The sequence below is a fragment of the Orcinus orca genome, chromosome 17 (genome assembly GCF_937001465.1).
Source record: "Orcinus orca chromosome 17, mOrcOrc1.1, whole genome shotgun sequence".
Lineage (NCBI taxonomy): Eukaryota > Metazoa > Chordata > Mammalia > Artiodactyla > Delphinidae > Orcinus > Orcinus orca.
In genome coordinates, this window is record NC_064575.1 from 66,960,224 (window position 1) to 66,984,823 (window position 24,600).

General features: G+C 43.4%; 1 protein-coding gene across 1 annotated transcript in view; it reads right to left on the reverse strand.

Annotated features, from left to right (window-relative positions):
- Positions 1-1,562: 1,562 nt before the first annotated feature.
- Positions 1,563-24,600, reverse strand: part of EXT1 (exostosin glycosyltransferase 1) — a 291,337-nt gene continuing 268,299 nt past the window's right edge. The window contains exons 5-11 of the mRNA XM_004265369.2: positions 24,022-24,154; positions 21,484-21,602; positions 20,126-20,221; positions 13,947-14,036; positions 8,678-8,838; positions 5,850-6,021; positions 1,563-2,121 (exon numbers count right to left, since the gene is read on the reverse strand). Of these exons, the coding sequence (XP_004265417.1) occupies positions 1,936-2,121; positions 5,850-6,021; positions 8,678-8,838; positions 13,947-14,036; positions 20,126-20,221; positions 21,484-21,602; positions 24,022-24,154 (957 nt within the window). The 3' untranslated portion in view covers positions 1,563-1,935. The remainder of the gene's footprint in view (positions 2,122-5,849; positions 6,022-8,677; positions 8,839-13,946; positions 14,037-20,125; positions 20,222-21,483; positions 21,603-24,021; positions 24,155-24,600) is intronic.

The window sequence follows — 24,600 nt, forward strand, 5'->3', positions numbered from 1 at the left end:
TTTCAATAAATACTTAAGAGATAGTCATATCCACTTAGCAGAAAATGTCACATGTATGAGAGTGGGCTAAGGCTGGGTCAAATTGGGTAAGAGAGAGATTTAGGGAGCTCTTCTGAGTCACCGGCCTGCAGAGAAAAGCCCGTCTTTCATTGAAGTTCATTGCCTGTGCACCACTCACAACACAGAATCAGGACATGTGGGCTCTGGTCCTTGCTGTCACTAGGTAGCATATTGAGTCACCTCTCCAGTGCTCAAAGCTCCCTCCCTCCTTGCATGCTCTTTGAAAGTTCCTTTCTCACTTCCAGATGTCTATAAAACAAGGATGAGTTAAAGTCTCCTGGATTTACGGTTTCCACTGACCTAAGCCAGGCACTTGAACATAATTCTGTGATGAGACTTTCTTCTAACCCAAGGCTAGAAACACATTTATGAGATGCATGAGAGTTTAGGGGCAAAAAGAAAAAAAAAATTAAAGTGCTTCTTGTTTATTCCGCATAAGAGGACCCAATAATGTCTTTCTCTTCTTTATTCTCTCTTGCCTCTCCCAAGTAGAAGCAAGTGTCTAATCTCAGAAGTCTCCATCTTTTATAATGGAGTTAAGGGATATATATCTTTTTTCAGTTTGTAATTGCAATTTTATAATGATCAGAAGCTCAAAGCAGCATTTCCAGGGATAGAAATGTTCTTTTTAACAAGAAGCATGACTAAACTACAGATTCTACAGATATAAAAATTAAAATGAAAGAAAACAGTATTCACATTTGTTTCTGATTATTTTGTTTGCCAGATTCTCGTTCAAAACACTGTTTGGCTAAAAGTGGTATCAGGGTCCCAACGGTGAGATACACCCTCCGTTTACTTCTCAGCAATCCTCAAGTTCAATGGTGGGAATGTCAACATTATTACTTCTTCTTCAATAGAGAAGCTTCTGAAACGAGGTTTTCACAACCATGAAAAGAGCTTGTCTTGTGACTCCTGCCGAGCCAACGATATACTCATTCTTCCTTTGCCTTGAAACCAAAGCCTTTCCCCAGCCCTAAGCAGACGTGTGTCAGTGGTTGAATGTGTCATCTAACCCACCCCCGTGAAAAGCACTAGGTTACTATTGTGGGTCAATACTTCCATCTCACTAATATGCTGGTGGATTGCTTGCATGGTTCCTTGTGTAAACTGAACACTTCTTAAGTACACTAGCGTTTTCTTGGTACTAACTTCCCGCAAGCCCGCAATGAAAAAGATGATCATCTTTATCTCAAACATAAAGTTTTCAGTTAGAACTGTCTACCTGTAGGTCATTATACTTCTTCTCATGCAGCAACATTTTAGAGATAAAAGTTCAAGTGGATCTGCCAATTCAAAATGGAAAACAATTTGCTCTGGCAAAGCGGAGTCATGAACTTGTCTTAGTTATGCTTGGCTATTTCTTGACATGGGGTAGAGTGACTTATGGTTTTTTCCATGAAGTCCGAGCTTTTCGAAACTGCAGGGCACCCCGCGTGAGCGACGGCAATGCTGTCTGTGAAAGAGGAGCAGCAGCTTTGAAATATCCACAACCAACACAATTTTGATTAAAGAAAGAACTCTGGTTTTTAATAGTTTTGATCATTAAAAAAGTTTAAACCTGCATAGCAATCATTTCAAAAATAATTATTTAATGTTCCATAATTAAACTGTACACAACCTAGTCTTGGGACATAGAAGCCAGTGAGGTGAGTCTGGGGCAGTCCTGTGCAGTCCCACGAGTCAGGAGTAGAGTTTCCATTGGCCTTTTTATTTTCCTTTATATTCTTTTTTTGTCACTTTGATCATCTTAGTTTATTTGGATACTTGGCACAATCTAGCTCCGCTGCTGAGCGGATGTGCACGGGGAAGAGAGAGCCACTGACCCCATCCTCTGGCCCTTCTTGCTCCCCTCCCCCGACTCGGCCAGGTTCCTCAAAGTCGCTCGATGTCTCGGTATTTCTTCCGCAGAATAGAGACCTGGTCTTTAAAGAGGACGGGGTCGAGCCTCATCTGAGAGTGGATCAGCGGCATGTAGCCAAACCAGCTGGCAAACGTATTCATGCAGCTCTGTCGCTGGGCAAAGTGGTCAGGGTCAGCCCAGCGGGAAGCCCGAGAGGTCTGGGGAAAGGGAGAGAAAGAAGGAAGACGATGAGACAGGTGCCAGGTGAGATGGACACACGGCCGAAAACGAAGTCAGGCTTAACGGGCACGCAGTAGGGCTCAGGGTCTGGCCTGGCCACCACGCAGCCCCATCCACGTGCCTGGTGAAGACGCAAGCAAGGATCCGGATTTTCAGCCTCGCCAGAAGATTTTCCCGAGACCTGCCACGTTTCCCAACGCCCCAAACATACAAAGATCCATAGGGACTGACACATTCTCTGGTCCATGAAACTGCTGTGGTCACTGAACATAAAACTTTTCTTCGCACTTGGGAGCAAATGCGATGACTAATAATGTATTTATGGTTTCACAGATAATTTTCTGAAACCCCCCTGTTAATTTGGTTGATTCTGGGTAAGTAGAAAGATGGCTGCCGTCTCTTCAGCTCTCCATGTTGACCCTAAGGTTGGTTAAATATTTTTAGAACATTTAAATGACTGACATTGATTTAAAAGAATGCCTTAAGTGACTTGATTGCTGAAATTTAAATAGATCAACTAAGCATAATGTCTTTAAAATCGTGTTTTTATGAAACAAGGAAAAGGTGGGCTGCCCAATTATGTCGAAAAAAACCCACAAACTCATTTATGTCAATAGGCCACTGTTGAATGGTGTATATATATGTATGTGTGTGTGTAATGTGTTTGCATCCTCATGCATAGTTAGCAAATACTTTCATAGGAAGGTACATTTTGCTGTGAGAATCACTGAGTCACTTTAAAACCACAAGTGTCAACATGCTTGAAAGAAAGCATTGAAGGTAAATACAAATGTCAAGTTATCTCGGAGCAGCAGAACAACAAACAATACACTCTTTGTAAAGTGCTTTCATGAGCTCATTTGAGCTTCGCAGCAACCTGGTCGAGTTATCTACCCAGGTAATAACATCTCCGTCGTACAGATGAGGAAGCAGGTTCAAGGAAGTTAAAATTGTTTGTTCAGGGCTAGAGAGGGGCAGAACTCAGGTTTCATTCTTTACCTTTTGTACCAGAGGAACTCTGCTTGGTAAATCAGAGAGAGCATCAAATTAAGCTGACCAGTTGAGTCCATATCAGAGCCGGAAGTCCCAAAGGTACCTCCATTTTTCTCCTAATTTGGGATGAGCTTGCAGGCCATTTCTGATTGGTCCACTTATTCCCAAAGGGCTAGACCCACTACATCCCGGTGAGTGCTCACATCCTCAAAGGGCAACACTGTCAAGAGCCTAAGCTCATTCTTATTCTCTTACAAATGAAAAAAAAAAAAAAGAGTCCAAGTGAATCATTCAAGTCTCTTTTTTGCCTCTTGATTTTAACATTTATTTTGGGTCAACCAACATATTACAGAAGATATCTTTCCTGTGTTATAAAGGCATAATTTGAGAGCACGATATCCATTTACTTCACCAGTCACACAAACATTCAATAAACTAGTGTATAGGATGGGAAGAAGGGGGCAAATATAGCACATATCTAGCTAGATATGTCTAGTTAGACCTAAGCCTAAATTTAGAGTTGTTCCAAAAGATGTGTAAAGTCACTAGAAATATTGGTTTGGTAGAATTAGGCAAATCTATGAAAAGAGTAAAAAACCAACCCCTAAGAAACCATACGTTATGAGTTCCACCCCTAATTTGTGTATAACCTCAGGGGAGTCCAGAGGACTCTGAGTTAACAACATTAAAGGAATGGTGTATCTTTAAATGAGATAATAAATATGAATATGCATGGGTACTCAATACATTTTGCTTGAATTTGAAGTCTTTCAGTCTTAAAAATGACAAATTCTTGTAAATCCTCTCGCCTGTCCTTTTAGTAGTTAGAGGGAAATAGAATTTTCTACTAGATTCTTTGCTTTGTCCAGTACCTAGACCAATGCCTGATAACCTGTACATATTTGGTAAATATTAAATTATTAAATTTTATAAACTTAAAATCCTGTAAATTTTTTGCTTTTACTAAATTCAGTGAATGAAAAACCATCAATTGTGTTAACATGAGGCCTGGTTACATTTTCCTCTGCAAAAGCTGGATTTATATGTGATTTTCAATAACTGTTAGAACAAGGTACATGGAAAACCCCCCAAATTGAACTGATATAACTACATAAGTATGTCCTTTTAGGTTGACTCAAATCCTGCTGGATTCCCCATGATTTAACTTGGGTAGATCTAAATGGTCTAATGGTTTTTGATTTCGTACATAGAGTACTGGGCTCTGTCCAAGATGAATAAAAGGACCCTGAGGTGTAGAAGAATAAATAGTGGAAGAAACAGAGGCCGGGATTCAATTCCAAGTTGTCTCTAATCCTGGGTGACTTCTGGCAATATGCTTAAATTCTCTGGGTCCTAGTTTTCTTACTTGTAAAAAGAGAAAGATTATATTTTGCTGAAAGTATCTTTAGTAGTAATCATTTGTGACCCAACACTGTATTTTACTTTGGCAAATGCTTTCATACGTCTGACCTCAACACTGTGAGGCAGATTTCACCATTTCCATTTTAAAGACGAGACAATTGAGTTTTGGAAGGTAACTGACTTGCCTACAGCAATGACGTGCTGGCTCTAGAACTGAAAACCAAGTACTATGACTCCTCATCTGCCTCCACAATGTGCATCCGACTCAAGAGCAGCCATTAGGAGGCTGTGTTGAGAGCATTACTAGCCACTCAATAAAACACCTAAAATAAACTTGCATAAATTCTCTTTAGGTCTTTAACTCTGGAGAAGAGACGTCTTTCTTATGCCACCTGGTAGGTCACATGAGCACTTTTATTTCTTTATTCAACTTTTTTGAAGTAAAAATGTTGTGTTAGTTTCAGGTGTACAGCAAAGTGATTCAGTTATACAGATATATATTCTTTTTTAGATTCTTTTCCATTATAGGTTATTACAAGATACTGAGTATTGTTCACTGTGCTAGACAGCAGGTCCTTGTTATTTACCTATTTTATATATAGTAGTATGTATCTGTTAATCCTAAACTCCTAATTTATCTCTCCCCACACCCACTATCCCCTTTGGTAACCACAGTTTGTTTTCTATGTCTGTGAGTCTACTTCTGTTTTGTAAATAAGTTCATTTGTATCATTTTTTAAGATTCCACATATAAGCAATATTATATGATATTTGTCTTTCTCTGTCTGACTTACTTCACTTAGTATGATAATCCCTAGGTCCATCCATGTTGCTGCAAATGGCATTATTTCATTCATTTTCATGGCTAATATTCCATTGCATATATATATATATATATATATATATATATAAAATGTCACATCTTCTTTATCCATTCATCTGTCGATGGACACTTAGGTTGCTTGCATGTCTTGGCTTTTGTAAACAGTGCTGCTATGAACATTGGGGTACATGGGTATTTTCGATTTAGAGTTTTCTCTGGATGTATGCCCAGGAATGAGACTGCTGGATCATATGGTAACTCTATTTTTAGTTTTTTAAGGAACCTCCATACTTTTCTCCATAGTGGCTGCACCAATTTAGACAGCTTTTATACTCTTGACATAAAGATACTCTTGACTTACATCTTCCCAATTACCCACGCCCAAACATACACTCCCTCAGAGCTTTTGCATGTGGTTTGTTTCCTGATATCTTCTCATTATGCTTCCTAGAGGAACAGTGAGTCCTCATTACCTCAGACTGAGTCACCAGTGAGCAAAGCAAGGGGGGAGAGTTCTCCTTCTCTTACCTGTCCCATCATTGTCTCCTTATACTGTTTCTTCTGGGTCACTTTGATTGGAGGCAATTTTGTCACAGCAGACACCAGGAAATTCATGAGTATGTCCTCACAGTTGGCCAGCTGGTCCACCATGTTCTTCAGGCTGGCTGGCAGGTAATGGGTGTAAAGGTAGTGATAATATCTGTACAAACCAAAGACAGGTTTCAGCAGGGGCCATCATTATAAAATAACAGGTGGTCTTCTTTGTCAGAAACCACATACTCATTCTTTGAATCCCTAAACATATCATGGTTGATGATGATGATGACAATTGTCATTTATATGGTATATACTATATACCAGGTAATGTTCTAAAGTACTTTCCAAGAAATGCCTCATCTAATCCTTAGAAGAAACCTATGATGTAGGTACTACAGATAAGTAAACAAGGTACAGAGAAACACACAGAAGGAGCTATTGCTTGCCCAGGCTAACTCTAATATCAGGCTGGTTGGTTAGAAACCGAATACTTAGATGTCAGGAGAAGTTACTTACATGTGATCCACATATCATTACAAGTTGCTTTACAATTTTAATTATTGGTTTAATCAGAACTGTATTCAATACTATCCCATAACTCTGAGTTCAACAGTATAACCATTCCATTTTTTCTGGCCTGTAAGCCATGTGTTTCAACACTGTTAGAGCAAAACCCCAATCAATCTGGTGGTCAATCATTATGGAGAACCCACAATTTATTTGAATTATTTCTCACCCTAGTATTTTTTTTGGAGGAATATATAGCATATGTTTATTGGAAAAATCATTTGAATGAATTTGATTCACTGAATGGTGGTGGCGGGAAGAAAGAGGTGGAGTCTTGAGATCAAAATTCAGTCACCCTAAATGCTTATACCTTGTGCATTTCCAACTCCATCCTTGAGATGACAGGATTCTCTATTTTTTTACTAAAAAAGACCAGGTTAAGATTGGTGTGTTCACCTTACTAAGGAGGGGATTTCAATAATGATTGAGTCAGGACCATCAGCCTTCTACACTCATGAATTTGGCCATCTTACCTGAGTCTCCTAGCTTTAAAGACCAAATCTATGCAAACAGCTCCCAAATTTATATCTCCATCCCTGACTTTTTCAACACACTCTTTTAAATGTCCCTACATGCCCAAGACTGAACTCCTATATTTTCCCTAATACCTATTCCATCTACGCCTTTCCCCAACTCTGTTGATGGCTTACTAATCTATACTTCTAGCTCTTCAGGTCAAAAACCCTAAGAGTCATCAAACTCTGTACCCAATCTGTCAGGACATCATGCTGGAGCATCTTCAAAATATGCCCACAATCTGATCACTACCTTCCCACGTCTGTTGCTCACTTCCTGACCCAGGCTCCATCATCTCTTGCCTAGATAATGTCAGTCACCTCCTAATAAGTCTCCCTGCTTCTCCGCTGGCCCCCTTATAGTCTATCTTCACCACAGCCTTCACAGTAGATGCCTAAAACATAAGAAGGATTGCTCTGCTCACACCCCTGCACCGGCTCCCCACGTAACTTAGAAGACTGTCAAGTCCTCATGATGGAAAGTAGGGTCCTGCATCTGGGATCCCATGACCTCTCTCACCTGCTTGCCCCTCACTCCACTCTGGTCACATCGGTCTTCTGGATATTCCTCCAGCATCCTGTCTCAGGGCATCCTTTCACACTGTTCCCCACGCCAGAGCACTCCTCCTACAGGTGTTCTCCTGGCTGACTTCCTTTCTCCTTTCAAGTCTCCACTCAAATCTCATCCGTTCAGTGAGGATCACCCCCAACCTGCCCCTTCTCCACCTTTGCCCTGCTCTGCTTTGTCTTATCTCCTAAGAGATATATATTTTAATTTATTTATTTTTATTTTATTTATTTTTGGCTGTGTTGGGTCTTCGTTGCTGCACGCGGGCTTTCTCTAGTTGCAGCGAGCGGGGGCTACTCTTCATTGAGCAGCACGGGCTCTAGGCACGCACGCTTCAGTAGTTGTGGCACATGGGCTTCGGTAGTTGTGGTTCGTGGGCTCTAGAGCGCAGGCTCAGTAGTTGCAGCACACGGGCTTAGTTGCTCCACTCCATGTGGGATCTTCCCGGACCAGGGCTCAAACCTGTGTCCCCTGCATGGGCAGGCGGATTTTTTTTTTTTTTTCGGTACGCGGGCCTCTCACTGTTGTGGCCTCTCCCGTTGTGGAGCACAGGCTCCAGATGCGCAGGCTCAGCGGCCGTGGCTCACGGGCCCAGCCGCTCCGCGGCATGTGGGATCTTCCCGGACCGGGGCACGAACCTGCGTCCTCTGCGTCAGCAGGCGGACTCTCAACCACTGTGCCACCAGGGAAGCCCGGCAGGCGGATTCTTAACCACTGCGCCACCAGGGAAGCCTCTCTCTTAATATATTATAGAATTATTATGTATATTGCCTGTCCCCTTGTTAGAATACAAAACCTGTATGGGCAGAAAATTTTTTTCCTATTTTACTCAGCGGTAAATCCTAAGCACCTAGAACAGTGCTGGAGGTGCTCAGTTAAGCATTTACTTTGTTGTTCTTCTACACAGTCAGTTACTCAATACACCCTGAGCACGTCTCCACACCTCAGAGTCGCCGAAGATGCTGCTCTACCATAGTTTCTAAAGATGCCATAAGCCAAGAGGTTTTACTGATTTCAAAGATACACGTTGGCCACATCAACAGAATTGAAATGGGGATTTTCCAAACTAATTTCCATTAAGGTTGTTAACAAGATTTGGCCCAACTTCCCATCTCTGCAGCAGCCAGAAACTCATATAAAAAGCAATATAAGTCGTCCAAACTCCTCACTTGTGGTAAAGAGCAGCTCCCGTCAACACCATGGAGTAGTCGTTCGTCCACTTGGACGTGTAGCCCCACCGCTCTTTCGAGTTGTCCCAGAAATGGCTGCGTGCAGGGTACCCTACGATCCTCTCGGGGAAGCTCTGCCACACGGTGAACGCAAAATCCACCTGCAGGCAGAACACAAGCCAAACAAGCAATCAACGGTGTTAACAAATGTCAACAAAACATCCCCTTCCCCCTGCTAATTCGTAATGTGAAATCCCGGGACTGTTGCGAAACATTAATTCCATGTCTTCATCAGCAAATTAAACTGACTGCTTGACATTTGGCCCTGTAATTATGCACATTTTAATGTTTTCTGTTAAAGAAACTTCAGATTAGTGTGGAAATGGAAGAAGGAAAAAAAATACATTGGTGGATATGTCCTTTAGAAACCCAGTCTACTCAAGCTAAAAAGTCAAAAAATCAGTTGCTTCCCCCCCCAACCTCCAAAAGATAAGTGACCACTGATTGATGGCAGGCATAAATGCATCTGTTTTATAAACAGCAGATTTTCTATATACATCTACAGTATGAATATAGAGCATACATCATCACCAGCACACAGCAAAGCCAGAGTGACTAAAATCAAAGCATCCACTTAAAAGCCAGAGAAAAGATGTTTAAAAAGCACACGGGTTCTAACAGGAATACAAAGCAGATATCATCAAGAACAGTCATTCAGGCCTCTCAGGTGTGAAGATGCTCAGTGCGAGGAAATTTAGAAAACACATCCACATTGAAGAATCACTAGGAATAAGTGGGGACAGGCCAAGATTATTTTTAAAGGAAATGCAGTGAAATGACCTCCTAGTGCTCAAAATAACCCAAAGCAAGTACTTCTGAACCTGCTACAAACTAACATGTGTAATTAACAAATAGTCTGTTTTCAAATGTATAAACTCACTTTTGACTTTCTATGATTCTTTGATGAATGACACATAAAACAACATACAGAAAGTAAAAACAAAACAACCCCCCCCCAAAAAAAACCCAGTAACAGCAAACCATCATATAATGGTCATAATTGTGTAATGCTTATAATACAACAGGCATGGTTGTTAAGAACTTACATATTTTAACTCATTTCATCCTCACAGTAGCCCTGTGAAGTAGGTAATTTTAGAGTGTCCAGTTTACAGAGAGGGAAGCTAAGGCTATGGAGGTTCAAATAACTTTTCTGAGTTAGTAAGTGGCAGAGCTGAGATTTGAACCCAAGCCATCTGGTTTCAGATTTGGTGTGTACTGTTATCATCGCTTCCCTTCTAGCTCTGTGGCTACAGTGTTGAAAACAATTTATCTTATACAGGTTACACATGCACCCAACAACCTTTGCCCTATCTCTTCTTGATAAGCAATGCATACGGAATTTTCATTTATTCCACAGATATTTCAAGCCTTGGCACTGTGATGGTGGCTGGGTGGCTGAGTGATGTTGGCAAGTCCAGTTCCTGACCTCCCAGGGGTTCAAAAGCAGAGCAAATAACTGTGCACAATAGCCCAAAGGTGGAAACAACCCAAACGCCATCAACTCATCAATAAATAAACCAAACATGGTATATCCATTCAATGGAATATTATTCAGCTACAGAAAGGAATGAAACACTGACGCGTATGCATGCCGCGACATGGAGACCTTGAAAACATTATGCTGAGTGAAAGAAGCCACACACAAAAGGCCCCATATTGTATGATTCCACTTACAAGAAGTGTCCAGAATACACAAATCCACAGACGTGGAAAACAGAGTGGTGGTTCCAAAGGACAGGGACTGACTGATGAATGGATACAGGGTTTCCTTTTAGGGTAATGAAAATGTTTCAGAATGAAGTAGAGGCAATAAGCATACAACACTGCGAAGGTATTAAACGCCACTGAATCCTACATTTGAAGATGGTTCATTTTATGCTATGTGAATTTTACCTCAATTACAAGACAAAGCAAATAAGCCTAGATCAGTGTTTCCCAAGCTTTCACCATATGCATAACCATCATCGCTCCTTCTCCCACATTCCCACCACATATTCGATAACTTAGTTAATATTTTTCTTTAAACGGCATACTCTTTTTTTTTTTTTAAGCCTCATCCTAGGTAAACATGTCAGTGAAATCCCAGGTTTGGGAAACACTGGCCTGGGTGACCTGTAAGGGTCCTTTTATCTCTGAATTCTTGGGGCTTAGTTAGAAGACATGATTTTTGTAAATAGCCATGAATTTAAATTTTTATGGAGATTTAGTTTGGTGCCCTGACTCAAGATAAGAAAGCCTTAACAATATAGGTTTTTCCCCAAAGCTACAATACCTGGAGGGAAAAAAAGTAGGGTGTTGGGACACACATTAAGGAAGCGTGGTGGGGTAAGGGGCATCTCAAAGTTAAAAGATAGCAGGGGAGTGGACAGTATTTGCCAAAAAACTGAAAGCAGGTCATGATAACCTGCACATCATCACTGGCATTCAATACTAATGGTGCCAACTGATGGGACAGTACATTATGCAGCCCGGCGTCAAAGAATCAGCCTGGCTGTCAGCACTCTTTGGCGTTTTCCATTATCCTCTGAAAAGGAGACGCATACACCGATGGGGCGTTTTCATCACATGAATTCCTTACTATCTCAAAGCCATTTCAAGTCATTTCAAAGCAACTCAAAAGTAAATTCCAATAAAACTATGATTCTTGTGATAGTTCTGCTTTCACACAGCTCATTAACACATCAAAGGAGGCAAAGGTCAGCTTATGGCCTCTTAAAAACTAACATCGGTTTTCTTTTGAGAATTTGAAGCAACCCAGATAAATGTAAGTAACTATAAACCAACTCTATCTAATACCCTTTATAGGACACTTTAAAAATCTATCCTTAATACTACAGAGAGGCATTTAAACAAGCCAAGAATCCTTAGAGAGGAAATAAAATGAACCAACATCTATTCACCTAAAAAAAAGAGAAACCCTCGTCCTCCACGATGTCAGGCAACACGACTGCTCCACTGTTCAGCCGGAAAAGTAAACAAACCAGACGGCCAGCCTCTTAAATTTCCATCTCATGCTCAACCCATGCTGACTTCTAATTGCTCCACATACAGCACAAGTTCTTCCCAGCATGCACTGAGAGGCTGGAATTGCTATTCTTTGAAAAGAAATTCACCAGCACGTGGCTACATCACAGCAGCTGAAAGTTATTTCACCGTGGGACAGAGAGAAACAAATCCGAGTGTGAGATCAATTGCTCTGTGCCCAGCGGAAGATGAGAGAGCAGTCAATACTTCAGGTCATAGGGTAACGATTCAGGTATATGCTGCAGTCTTGACTATATGTTTCACGTGGCAACGTGCTGCCTTTCCTCTGTTTGCTCTCCGAGATCCACTCTCCGCTCTTCTTGCCATGCCCTACGCCTGAGACAATGGAACTCTGTGGACTGCATAACCTGGTCCTCCTTGCCAGCTGGTGGCTGATTGGGTTAGGTCAATGCGCGTTGCTGGCAGGAAAATGGAGGTGGGACAGAGAGAGGACAGTATTTCTCCCCTGCTTCCCACCCCAGCTTCAGCCCCAGAGTTCCGGTAGGCGCCACACCCCTCCACGGTCATAGCTCTTGTAGGGCAGCCTCTTCTCCCTAGTTCCCCCTCTCAAGGACACCAGAAACACTGTTTCCTTCCTTCACTTCTTTAGGCCTAGAAGTAGGAGCTGCTTCCAGCTCGTGCCACTCCCCAGGTGCCTCTCCCTCTCCTGTGTCGTCCTTTAACCCCACTCACCTCCCTAAGTCGTACTAAATCCCTTCATTTGAGTCACCTGATTTGAATTGTTTGCTGCCAGGACTCTGGCGGCTACAGGCAGGAACTGTGCAATCAAAGTACCTGGCAGAGACCAGAACAAAGACATCCCTCAATAAATACCTGTTGAATGAATTTGTTCCAGGGATGCCAGCCTCCCTTGCAGGAAGCAGGAGAAAAAACGCAGGCTGGAGCGACCCGTTCCTTGTATTCCATTGCAGTCATTCTCTTTGAACATTAAGCATCTCTCCCCTTCCCCCCACCGCTGCTTTCTCCTGCCGACTCACACATGACAAAACTGGCTGTGTGCTCACACTTTAATCTGCACAGCACGCATCCCTCCAACATCACTCATTCACCAAGTATTTATAGAGCTTTGGCTGCATAGAAAGCCTTTGACCAAGGTGAGGTGCAGGACATGTTGTCCTGGGGTGATTTTGGTTGCCCTTACACAGAACGTCTGCTGAACTCCATCTGATGGAGACTTGAAGCATCCATGGAATTTGAAGAGACACAGAGACTGCTAGCCCAAGTCACCATGAGTCCTGGCTATGTGGGCAGCGGGCCGTTAGAATCAGACTGCCAACCAGGAAAAACGCCTGCTGGTAAGTGTCGACATTTAAATTGAAAAGAAAATGATTACGAATAAAAAGGAATAAAAGAAGGGGAACAGGATAAGTAGCTAAGTCTCCAAGCTTTTTAGCAGCTACCATGAATAATGTATTTGCGATCTACTACATTTTTGTGTAACTGTCTTTGGTCCCCTCTACGGTTTGAAGTGCGGTTTCAGAGATCAATACTCATTCGAGTTGTAAAAATTGGTTTTCCAGCATAGCTATCTTTCCTCTTCTCTCCCTCTCCCTCACACATTGCTCTGTGCAATCTTATTTTGGGGCACAAATACCTGAACATCTGAAATAGCAGGGATCTCCATCTCAGCCTTCAAGTGAAACCGTTTGCTCTCGTGTGGGTTGAAGAAAATGCACACTTCCAACCCAGATGGAAAAGCTGCCTTTAGAACCCAGAATAGTGTGTTCCCCAACAGAGTCAACACACGCCTACACAGGCGTTAGAAGAATCAGGAAAGATGGGCTCCCGGAGCTGGTTTCAAGAAAATGCTAAACAGGTGCCCCTGCCCCCCTCCCCTGGGTCCCTCTGCACACCTGCCTGCACCTGCACTGTTTAAAAACAAACAAACAAACAAACAAAAGGAGGGAGGGGGTGAGGTGAGGTGCAGCCTCGCAAATGAGGAACCGATTAGCAGAGGAAACAAAGGGGAAAATGCCCTCATCAGGGTGCCAGGTGGCGGCAAGGTGCTCACAGGAACCGGGTGGATTCAAACCAACTCTGCAGGAAGTTTTGAAAAACGTTTTGGGCTTGGCCAAGGCAAGGGCAAAAGAGGCGCCGGCACCTTGGGGTTTGAGGCGACTGCCCGTAAGGCACTCCGCCCCTCCTTGGTGAGGCTGCTTACCTCCGTGGTTGAAAGCACAGTGTCCTCGTCAAGGCTGAGCACGGCGTCTGTGATGATGTTGTCATAGGGCAGAAAACGGCTGCTCATAACCTGGGAGGCGGGGGAAAGCAGGCAGGAGGGAAGGAATTGGGGAAAAGAGAGGTGAATGGACAGTCTTGTTTTCAGGAAAATTTCCCCCATCGTCAACTTCACAAAGGACGCTCCACCACCGTGTCACCTCTCAACATAGAAGCCTTCCACTTCCCATCTGTGGAGATTCATTTGGTTCCACCATTACTGGGCACCTACTGTGTACAGACACCTTGCTAGTCAAAGGGAGTACAGAGGTGAGTAAGATACATTCTCTGTCTTGGAGGAGTTCATAGTCTGCAGGGAGACCAAGATGACCAAGAGAACAAGACATGAATGATGGGTCCTCGCCTGATACAAGAGATGCCGGCAGACCAGAGGATGCAGCAACCAGCTGCTTGGAAGAGCAACGAAAGCCTCAGAGTCACACTGAATCAGGACCTTGATGGCCAGGAATCCACTGGGGATAAACAGAAATGAGGCCTAACAGAAAGAGGGCTCAGTAGATGCAAAGGCACAGAGGGGAGAGCCAGCACTCTGAGGCCAGGGAAGAGTGGATGGACGGAGCAGTGATTCCAAGTGTGGGACACACACCACTGGAAGGCCAGGTCCTTTTAGGAGGTGCAGAGGCAAACATTTAAAAATTCTACTCTTTATTAATTTTAGCTCAGAGAAGCAAAAATATGTACACATATATATTAGTAGCTATAGCAATAAAAGGTCCTAGTAGAATTATTCAAAAATAGTTTCATTAAAGTGAAAAGTAAGCTGATTTAAAGAAAAATACTAAACAATAGAACACGTGGTCCATGGATTTAGGAACATTGTGAAGGTAGTATGAAGTTTGGGCAACACCAGGATAAGGCATGGTGAGGTGAGTGTACGTGTGTGTGTGTGTGTGTGTGTGTGTGTGTGCGCGCGTGTGCGTGTGTGTGTGTGTGTGTGTGTGGTGAGGGTTTGGGGGGGTGAGGGGATCAGTTGAAAAACTGAGACCGAAGAGACTACCCTATGACAGTCCCAGCATGAACTTCTGTGTTGAAGTTTCTGTAGAATACCTAATAAGAATGATGATATAAGAATAACTAACATTTTTTAAAACATTTACTCTGTGTCAGGGAATGTTCCAAGTTCTTGTTTATTTATTTAGGCTGTGCCGGGTCTTAGTTGCAGCACGCAGGATCTTCATTTTGCGACATGCGGGATCTAGTTCCCCGACCAGGGATCGCACCTGGGCCCCCTGTATTGGGAGCGCGGAGTCCTACCCACTGGACCACCAGGGGAGTCCCGGACATGTTCCAAGTTCTTTATGTACATCATCTCATTTCATCTGTATAACAAACCCGTTTCATAGGTGAGAAAACTAAGGTACAGAAAGGTTGTGTCTTGCTTAGGATAGACCCACCATCGTACCATCCCAGATGGTGTGATTCTATAGAGCACCTCAGCCCTATGCTGTACCTGTCTCGGGGTTGAAAGGACCTCAAAAGTGAATGTGGGCACCCATGGCAATCTCACATTCACCACTTCCTCTGGAAGGTATGTTAACTGTTGTGCCTTCCTCTCTCAATTCCTAGGCGGAGACTGAGAGAGGAGACACTTGCCGTCAACTTTCAAGGCACAAAGGCCAGGGAATGAAGCAGTTGGATGCTAGAGACAAAGGGAAGAGGGAGGCACTTAGCCCGGCTGCCACGGCTCACAAATCTAAGGACCCCTCCCCACACCCCCCCAAAGAAGCCCAAGCTGTATTTCCATCGGGGAGCCAGCGCCTCTGCGAGCCTCAGCTCAGATTTGTTTTACATGCCGCAGAAGCTACTGGAGGGCTCACGTCATTAAAGGATGGAAAATGCCCACTAGAACCCATCTGTGGGAGCTCAAGGGATACACCTACACTCCAGGCTCTGCTCCTACACATCTGCCACCTGGGTCAAGTGTTTCTGTCTCTTTCTCAGTCTTCCAAAATAAAATGCAAAAGCGATCAGCAACCCCGCATACCCAGGGCTCAGAAATCTCAGCCTGAAGCAATTCTCCTGACACTGTTTACATGTCCACTAACTAAGGCAGAAGTTATTAGTTGCCAGCTTAGGGATGCCCTGACCTTTCCCTTGTTAAGCCTACAGGGGAGAGCTGCAGTGACAAGGCCTATAAATTCAAAATAGAATTTTCCAACCAAAGCAGCAAACACATCAATTTTAAACTCAAGGCTAGACATGGAAATTTAAAATGCGGGAGGAGGAGGATATATGACTTCTTTCGCCGTTATGGGCCCAACCACTGGGTTTAAAAGGATCCATTTCCTTTTTCTGAACTTGCTCCATCAATAAGAGTTAAGAGCCCATAAGTCAGCCACTTCTAAATCTAGTGTAGAAACCAGAGGCTCTCTTTCAAATACCCTGCCTCAGCTACGTTCCAAAAGTTCAGTGGATTAGCATGAAAGGAGCCAACGTCCTTACAAAGTCAATCCTGAGGGAGCTGGGTTTTCCTTGTTAGCTCATTTAAGAGCTACTTAGCTACCATGTAACAGCCCAAACCCTTCTAGAATGAACAAACACAACTAGGAAATGACCTAGGCTCAAGAAGTTCCCTGTCTAGTAGGGAAGATAAGAAAGGTTCATAAGTAATAATACAAAGCACCATGAGAGGTGACGTTTTTCAAGCACCTGCCACGTGCATCCACACTCCTAAGCAGCAATACATTTACATGGACAGGAGCAAACCCTTTGATCCTTTTAGCTGACCTGTTAGGTGTTATGATTTCTTCCGCTTACTGAAGGAGGGACTGAGGCACACAGAATTAAACAACTTGTCTTAGGTCACATAGAGGAAGTCTGACCCCAAAGCCCGTAATACAAACCATCACTTTACAATGCCCCCCGCCCAGAAGAGGAGCTGACATTTACGGAATCCTGAGTGTAGAACAGGTACAGTGCTGAGCACCTGTAATGCAGTATCTCATTCCATCATCAAAATGGGCCCAAGTCTTAGCCCAGGTGCCCTAGAATACAGTCTAAAGCAAGACTTAAGTGCAAATGCTTTACCAGGTGGCGCGGTCCCGACGAGGGAGAAGGAACCAAGTGACTGACTGGATTCAGTGGCCAAGGTGAAGTCTAGGACTCAACAAATGGCCCGAAGCCCAGACATACATACGGCTGCGAGAATGGGAGGTATCTTATAAGACACATCTGATAAAGCCTACAAGAAAGGTACTATGATTATCATCTTCATCTTAGAAATAAAGAAACTGGGACTACTAGCTGGGAGTGAGAGTATAAAATCACTCAATGAGTCTGTGCATAAAAATGCAATACTAACCATAGGAGTCAGAATGGCTCCCAGTCTGTCAGTCAGAATGGATCCTATTTCAATATCCTGACATATTCACAGAGAGACTTATCTACCAGAAGGAGATCTAGTCACCCATGGAAGCATAAAAAAACAAAGAATTTCCAAGTGCAAAGTGAAGAGAACCCATCTGAGGACTGTTCGGGGCTTCAGGCATTGGAACTGGGGAGACAGATATATGGGGTTATAGGCAGGAGATTTTTCTGTGCCAGTCCCTTTTGTGAAACCATACCTATTGGTGAGATGAATTCATAAGGGTAAGTAAGACCGATGCCAAGAGACATGTGATTATTCTCATTAAGTGCTTACCAATCAGCTCTCTGATAACCACACTGCTTGACTCCAGTCCTATGAAGGCTGTGACTGTATCTGTCACACTCACCACTGTGTTTCCTCATGTTGCCCAGCACACAGTAGGCAGCCTACACCGGAACTCAATAGATAACGCACGGATCACCTTGTCCACGCACGTGACAGTTACAATTCTCAGTGCATCCTGCTGAACTATATGAAATGGCCACTTGTAGCCACCCAAATGATGATTTCAAATCGTGCAACCTAATACCTTGGTCGTTCTTATTCCGGCTCAAAGAGGGTTTACTTAGTGTGAGACAATCTCTCATGATCTAACTCTCTGGGGACTGACGGAGGAAGTCTCTTAGATGACAATTGCAGTGTCATTTAATAGAGACTAATTTCCTCACAATGGATAAGATCTACAAGAAAGCCACAAGCAGAAGCTTGAGAAAAAAGAATTCACCTCTGGCAGCAAAGAGTGGAAGATACTTCAAAGAGGAGGGAGCATGTGAACCAGGGCTTAAAGAATATATGGGAATTTCAATAACAGAAATGAACAGCTGAGGAAGGATGGTCAAGACTTACAGCAAATGGGAAAGACAACACTTAGGGGTAGGAAGGGACACAGTGCTGTTAACTGTGACTGATGAAATCTGTAGAGGAAAAGCAATGAGAGAGAAGATTGGGAAGGCCAGCTGAGGCCAGATTATACACGGCCTCTGATGTTAATTGAAAGCATTAGCAAAAAGACTCCCTTAAGGGCCATGAGATGATTAAGAAGATCATTCCGTTCTAGGCAAAATGAACTGGAGAAGGGAAGCAGGGGCCAGCTAGGCAGCCAGCACCCCTGAGAGTCTCTGATGGACACCTCGAAACAAAAGTAAGGTGGAAATGTCCTTTTTAAGATAAATGTTACGAAGAACCACTACTCTCAAAGACACAACTAACTCAGATTAATCAGCTAAGCAAACCTCATGCACCACCACCACCATCAGCAACCTCATCTTCATCTTCATCACGTCCAGAAAGATCACCATTGCCAGGCCCTGAACTTATTTACTCCTCAGAGTACCCCATGTGGTATGTGTTATTATTCCCATTTTGTAGATGAGGAAACTGAGGCTCAGAGAAGGAAGGTATAGTCAGGGTCACACATCTCCTGAAGAGTTAGTATTAGGACCCAATTCAAAAGCCTACGGCTGTCACTATGGAAAACGGTATGGAGGTTCCTTAAAAAACTAAAAATACAGCTGCCACATGATCCAGCAATCCCACTCCTGGGCATATATCCAGACAAAGCTATAATTCAAAAAGATACATGCATCTCTACGTTCATAGCAGCACTATTCACAATAGCCAGGACATGGAAACAACCTAAATGTCCATCAACAGATGAATGGATAAAGATGTGATTCATGTGTGCACACGTGTGCGCGCACGCGCACACACACACACACACACACAATGGGATACTACTCAGCCATTAAAAAGAATGAAATAATGCCATTTGCAGCAATATGGATGGACCTAGAGATTATCATACTAAGTGAAGTCAGTTAGAAAGAGGAAAACAAATACCATATGATAACACTTACAAGTGGGATCTAAAATATGACACAGGGACTTCCCTGGTGGCGCAGTGTTAAGAATCCGCCTGCCAATGCAGGGGACACGGGTTTGATCCCTGGTCCCGGAAGATCCCACATGCCACAGAGCAACTAAGCCCGTGCGCCACAACTACTGAGCCTGCGCTCTAGAGCCCACGAGCCACAACTACGGAGCCTGTGTGCCACAACTACTGAAGCCTGAGCTCTAGAGCCCATGCTCCACAACAAGAGAGAAGCCACCGCAGTGAGAAGCCCGCACATTGCAACGAAGTGTAGCCCCCGCTCGCCGCAACTAGAGAAAGCCCACGCGCAGCAATGAAGACCCAACACAACCAAAAATAAATAAATAAATATCTTTTAAAAAGTTAAAAAAAAATGACACAAATGAACTTATCTACAAAACAGAAATAGACTCAGACATAGAGAACAGACTTGTAGTTGCCAAGAGGGAGGGGCGTAGAGGAGGGAAGGAATGGGAGTTTGGGATTAGCAGATGCAAACTACTATTTATAGGATGGATAAACAACAAGGTCCTACTGTATAGCACAGGGAACTATATTCAATATCCTGTGATAAACCATAATGGAAAAGAATATGAAAAAGAATATATTTATGTATAGTTGAGTCATGTTGCTGTACAGTAGTAATTAAAACAACATTGTAAATCAACTATACTTCAATAAAATTTAAAAAAAAAAGCCTATGGCTGTCAAAGCAGAGGACATTCAGAGACAGGTATGGTTTTGGAAAAACAGTCCAGGCCAGCACTTCCCAGGAGGAAGACGGCTAAGACCAACACCCATGGTGCCCCACTGAAGACACGAAGATTCCACACTGATTCCACAGTGAAGTCCCGTCTGGTCCTACCTTGCTTTCTCCTTCAATCACGATGACAGGCACGGCAGTGGCAGGCCAGCGGTGTTTGGCTGGGAGAGGCTTGTCACAATTCCATAGAACTATGATCTGAAAGGGACAGGGGGTCGTGAGATGGCTTGGTAGGGCTAGATTCACATAGGCCTCCAACCCAAAGTTTCTTCTTACAGACAGAGAGAGAGGAGATGGGGATATAAGCAAGGCAGGATGTCAGACCTCAAAACTGAATTTAAAGTGAGTCCACTCCCCTCTGTACACCCGAAACTAACACAACATTGTAAATCAACTATCCTCCAATAAAAATTAAAAAAATAAAAGTGAGTCCACTCCTACACAACCCTCAGAACCCGATCACTCTAACAACCAAAGAGAGGGGACAAAAAGAGTAACCTAGGGAAAACTGTGTCAAGGGGGTAGGACAAAGCTGGGGAGGAAAGAAGTCATTTCAGGGTTGCTGGTTTTTAACAAAGTGTTTTTCTGAATTCTGATGTCTTATGATGACGAGTAAGATAACGACGCCGATCCAATTGAATAAAAACGCACACTGAACGTCTGCGATGCATTCACGTTACACAAGGCAACATGGGAGAAAGAAGAGAATTCAAGATAGGACTGGCGTGAGCGCATGTTCTGGATTCTCCAGGATGGTTGCTGATTTCCTGTGATCCTGTTATTTCCAATAAAAACGTTTAGCTCCAAAATGCATACTTCCACGTGATTCCATTCTTTTGTCATGTGTAAACCTTCTTGTGTAATTTACAATTCAGAAAAACCACCGTTAAGAGTACGAGAGCGATACTAATTTGGAAAACATGATTACCATAGGTATCATCTTCCTTTCCCCATTTTATAATTAGTCACGGTGGCCGTGAAAGAAAAGTTGACGCCTCCTGACACCAACGAATTGGTTTCTGCTGTGGAATCTGAGTTTTCTGGGTCCTCTCAGTGGCCTTTCTGATGTTCCTTTATCACTCTGACACGTAAGAATGAAAGAATGTGCCTATGTATCCTTTAAAGAGTGTATTGGTATATATCAGGCTGGACAAAAAGTTCGCTCAGGTCTTTCCAAAAGATGTTAGAAGAACCCGAATGAACTTTTGGGCCAACCCAATATTTAACTTTACCCCAGGGCCAAGATCTCTTTGTAACCCACCCCTTACCTGTACCAGATTTCACTTCCAAGAACCTCTAAGCTGATGAAAAGGGCGTAACGAGGCGTGACAAAGGAAAGGGGAGTAACGGGGCCCGACGTGGGGAGCACAGTGTGTAGCCGGGAAGGCACAGGGAGGGCTGGGGGGCTCTGGTCCACTGAGAAGGAGGGCGCAGGCGCCGTGGTCAACACTGCCACTCACCTGAGCACAGTACTGGGATTTGGCGGCAGCCACGAGGAGTTTCAACACTGGCTGGGACTGAGAGACCAGGGGGGTCACCGCGTGGATGACTGCAGTGAATTTGGAGGGGGGCTTTAAACCTGAAACAGAAAGGGCAGAGAGGCCTAATGAAGCACTGAAAAACAAGACTTAGAAAATTCGTCCTCTCTGCTCTGCCTCGCCCTGGAGCTAATGTCCCTTCCAGTGTATTTTTCCTCTGCCTCTTGTGTCCTGACAGAACAAAAACAAGGTGAAAAGCTGCTAGTTAACTGCCGCCTGAGTCTAGGGACCTGGATGATTTACAGTTCAATGCCCATTTCCAGATTCTTCCTTTGATAGTCATTTCCTCCCTCCCTTGGGGAGGCATCTTTGATCTCCCTTCTGTTTTTTAGGCACCCAAAGCCTAATTATGCACACACACCACTACTCACCACTCTCTACCCAAGAAAGGATCTAACTCCAGTCACTTACGTCTTAGGATGGATTTTTGTAAACAGTGCTCTCTCTTCCAGGCTATGTGCATCTGTCTTACTCTTAATTATGTAGTTAAGGGGTTTTTGCCTGTTTGATACTATTTCAGATAATAACTAGCAAGTGGTAAAGGTTAAAAGAACAACGTCCAGAGCATGAGTGTCTATGTCTGAAGCTCAGTTCCACCACTGAGTGGTGGTGGGATCTTGGAAAAATTACTTAACCCTCTGTGCTTCCACAGCTGTGAAATGGGGCTGATAGCCACGGTATCAAAGTTACGGAGTTGTTATGAGAATTAAATTAAATGAGTTAATGCATACAGAGCACTTAGAACAGGACCTGCAGACAGCAAGTGCTCAGCATGAGCTTACCGCTACCATAATCACCATCATCACTATTTCAGAGTAGAAGCTGCTCTACTCCCAAGAATCTCTTCTTTGTGTACCAGTGACACAGCTGAGAGGAAAAGTATGTGGTCCAGACCTCTGCCAACTGTGCACTCTAAGGCCCGAGGTGGAAAGGTACTATAAATGTACAAAATAACAACTTCCACCAAAGAGAAAGCAGTGAGATGGCTTCTCCCGCAAAATGAGTTTTTCCATGAGAATCCACTAAGAAATTGGAGACAGGTTAAAAAGCCTCCTTAAGGGCTTCCCTGGTGGCACAGTGGTTGGGAGTCCGCCTGCCGATGCAGGGGACGCAGGTTCGTGCCCCGGTCCGGGAAGATCCCACATGCCGCGGAGCGGCTGGGCCCGTGAGCCATGGCCGCTGAGCCTGCGTGTCCGGAGCCTGTGCTCCGCAACGGAAGAGGCCACAACAGTGAGAGGCCCGCGTACCGCAAAAAAAAAAAAAAAAAAAAAAAAAAAAAAAAGGCTCCTAAAACTTCATTAGTTTAGAGCCACTAATTTCACATTTTAGTAGTTTAAATATGAACAAGACAGTGCAGGGACATTCAAGTTAAGCTTTGGTAGTGACTGGACAAAGGCAAGAATCAGACTATATATATCTCAAAGGATTATACGAACATTTTGCAGGGCAAATTATACCATCCGACTAGTACTTTAATTGCATGTTAGAAAGAAGCTAGCTTTCCCACTATCTAGATACACATTCAAGGCTTTGCCAAGTAAGAAGAATAAATATGATAGAGGGGGTTCCCTTTTTTAGCAGTGAGGACAAGTCAGTGCTTTAAGACTCTCCTCTAACAGTTTAAGAAGCATCAATTACACACTTCTAATGTGCTAACTCTGCTAACTCCACACAAAAATCTGGAGTCTTTTTGCCATATCGACTTGAAAGATGCTTTATTATCCCAGGGTTTCTCAAATTTGGAACTATGAATGAGGAGAAGTGTCCAAGATGTTACTAACACTAGAGCGAACGGGGCTCCAAAGACGTATATGTCTATGGCGGTAACGGCCTTTTGTAAAGCTTCGTCCCTCTGCCGGTTCCCTTTTCCCCGTTATGACTAGACTAAAAGCTGCTTGAGAACAGAGCTTGTATCTCCTTTGACTTTTTATTTCTACCACCTAGCACTGCATTAACATGGCAAAGAAGATGAGCACAATAAATGTTGAATGTGAATAAGTTTCTCCCCTATCATATATTCTTAAATCTATTTCCTTTCCGTTTATCAGTTTGGTTTTTCTTTGGTCTGAGATAGAGAAGTTGGGATTGTGGAGAAAAACAAAAAGTAGGGAGAGCTCTCCTAACTCCATTTTATATAAGATGAGACTTAAAATTATAGTGAACCCATTGTCATGTTCAAAATGATCTGTAATTTGGGAAGCCTATTTCTCAAAAAGAAATGACTCTGCTGAATGTAAAGTACAGCGGCTCAGGTAAGAAAGGAGTTTCTCACTTTGCAATGCTCTGCTGGATTTATAATTCTCGACCTTGATACACCGTTTAGGACAGGGCTCTAGAAAGCAGTCTCCAACACAGGATGTTGCAAAGACACCGCGGTGGAACCGAAAAATCAAGGGACTTTAGTTCTGAGTGACACCTGGCAGGTAAACCAGAATAACTCCCTGGAAGGCACTCACTTACCTAAATTAGCATAGTAGTAAGGGAAATCTCCCAGATAAGATGAATACTGTGGTAGGACGAACAATCCTCCAGGATGTTTGTTCCATATTAAACTGTTACGGGATATGTGCTTGAATATTCTGTCCTGAATAATCTAGAAAATGAAAACATGGCACATGGTGAGAGGAGACTGACGGTATCAGACGAGGAACACAGTCAATCCAAATTTGAGGGCTGATGGCACTCAAAGTAGTGAGTCTCCTCCCCCACCCCCAACCTGATTCTTCACTGATTCTCTGACACAGAGTGACAGAGCAATGGAAAAGAGTGAGAGAGAGAGAGAGAGAGAGAAGGAGATGAATAATGGCTAATCCAATTTCCTAATTAAACTGCAGTTTCACCATAAATTCTATCTTGTCTTTCTATAATAATAAGTCCACGCTCATGTCAAATTAGAGTGTGTAGAAGAGTTTCCCTGATGGCTGAGATCTAGCAGTGCTTCCAGATCCACATCAGGAAGATCTGTTCTCAGGGCACAGAGATGTCCATATAGAGACTGAGCTGGGAGCATATGGAATCCCGAAGCAGCTGAGGTTTTGA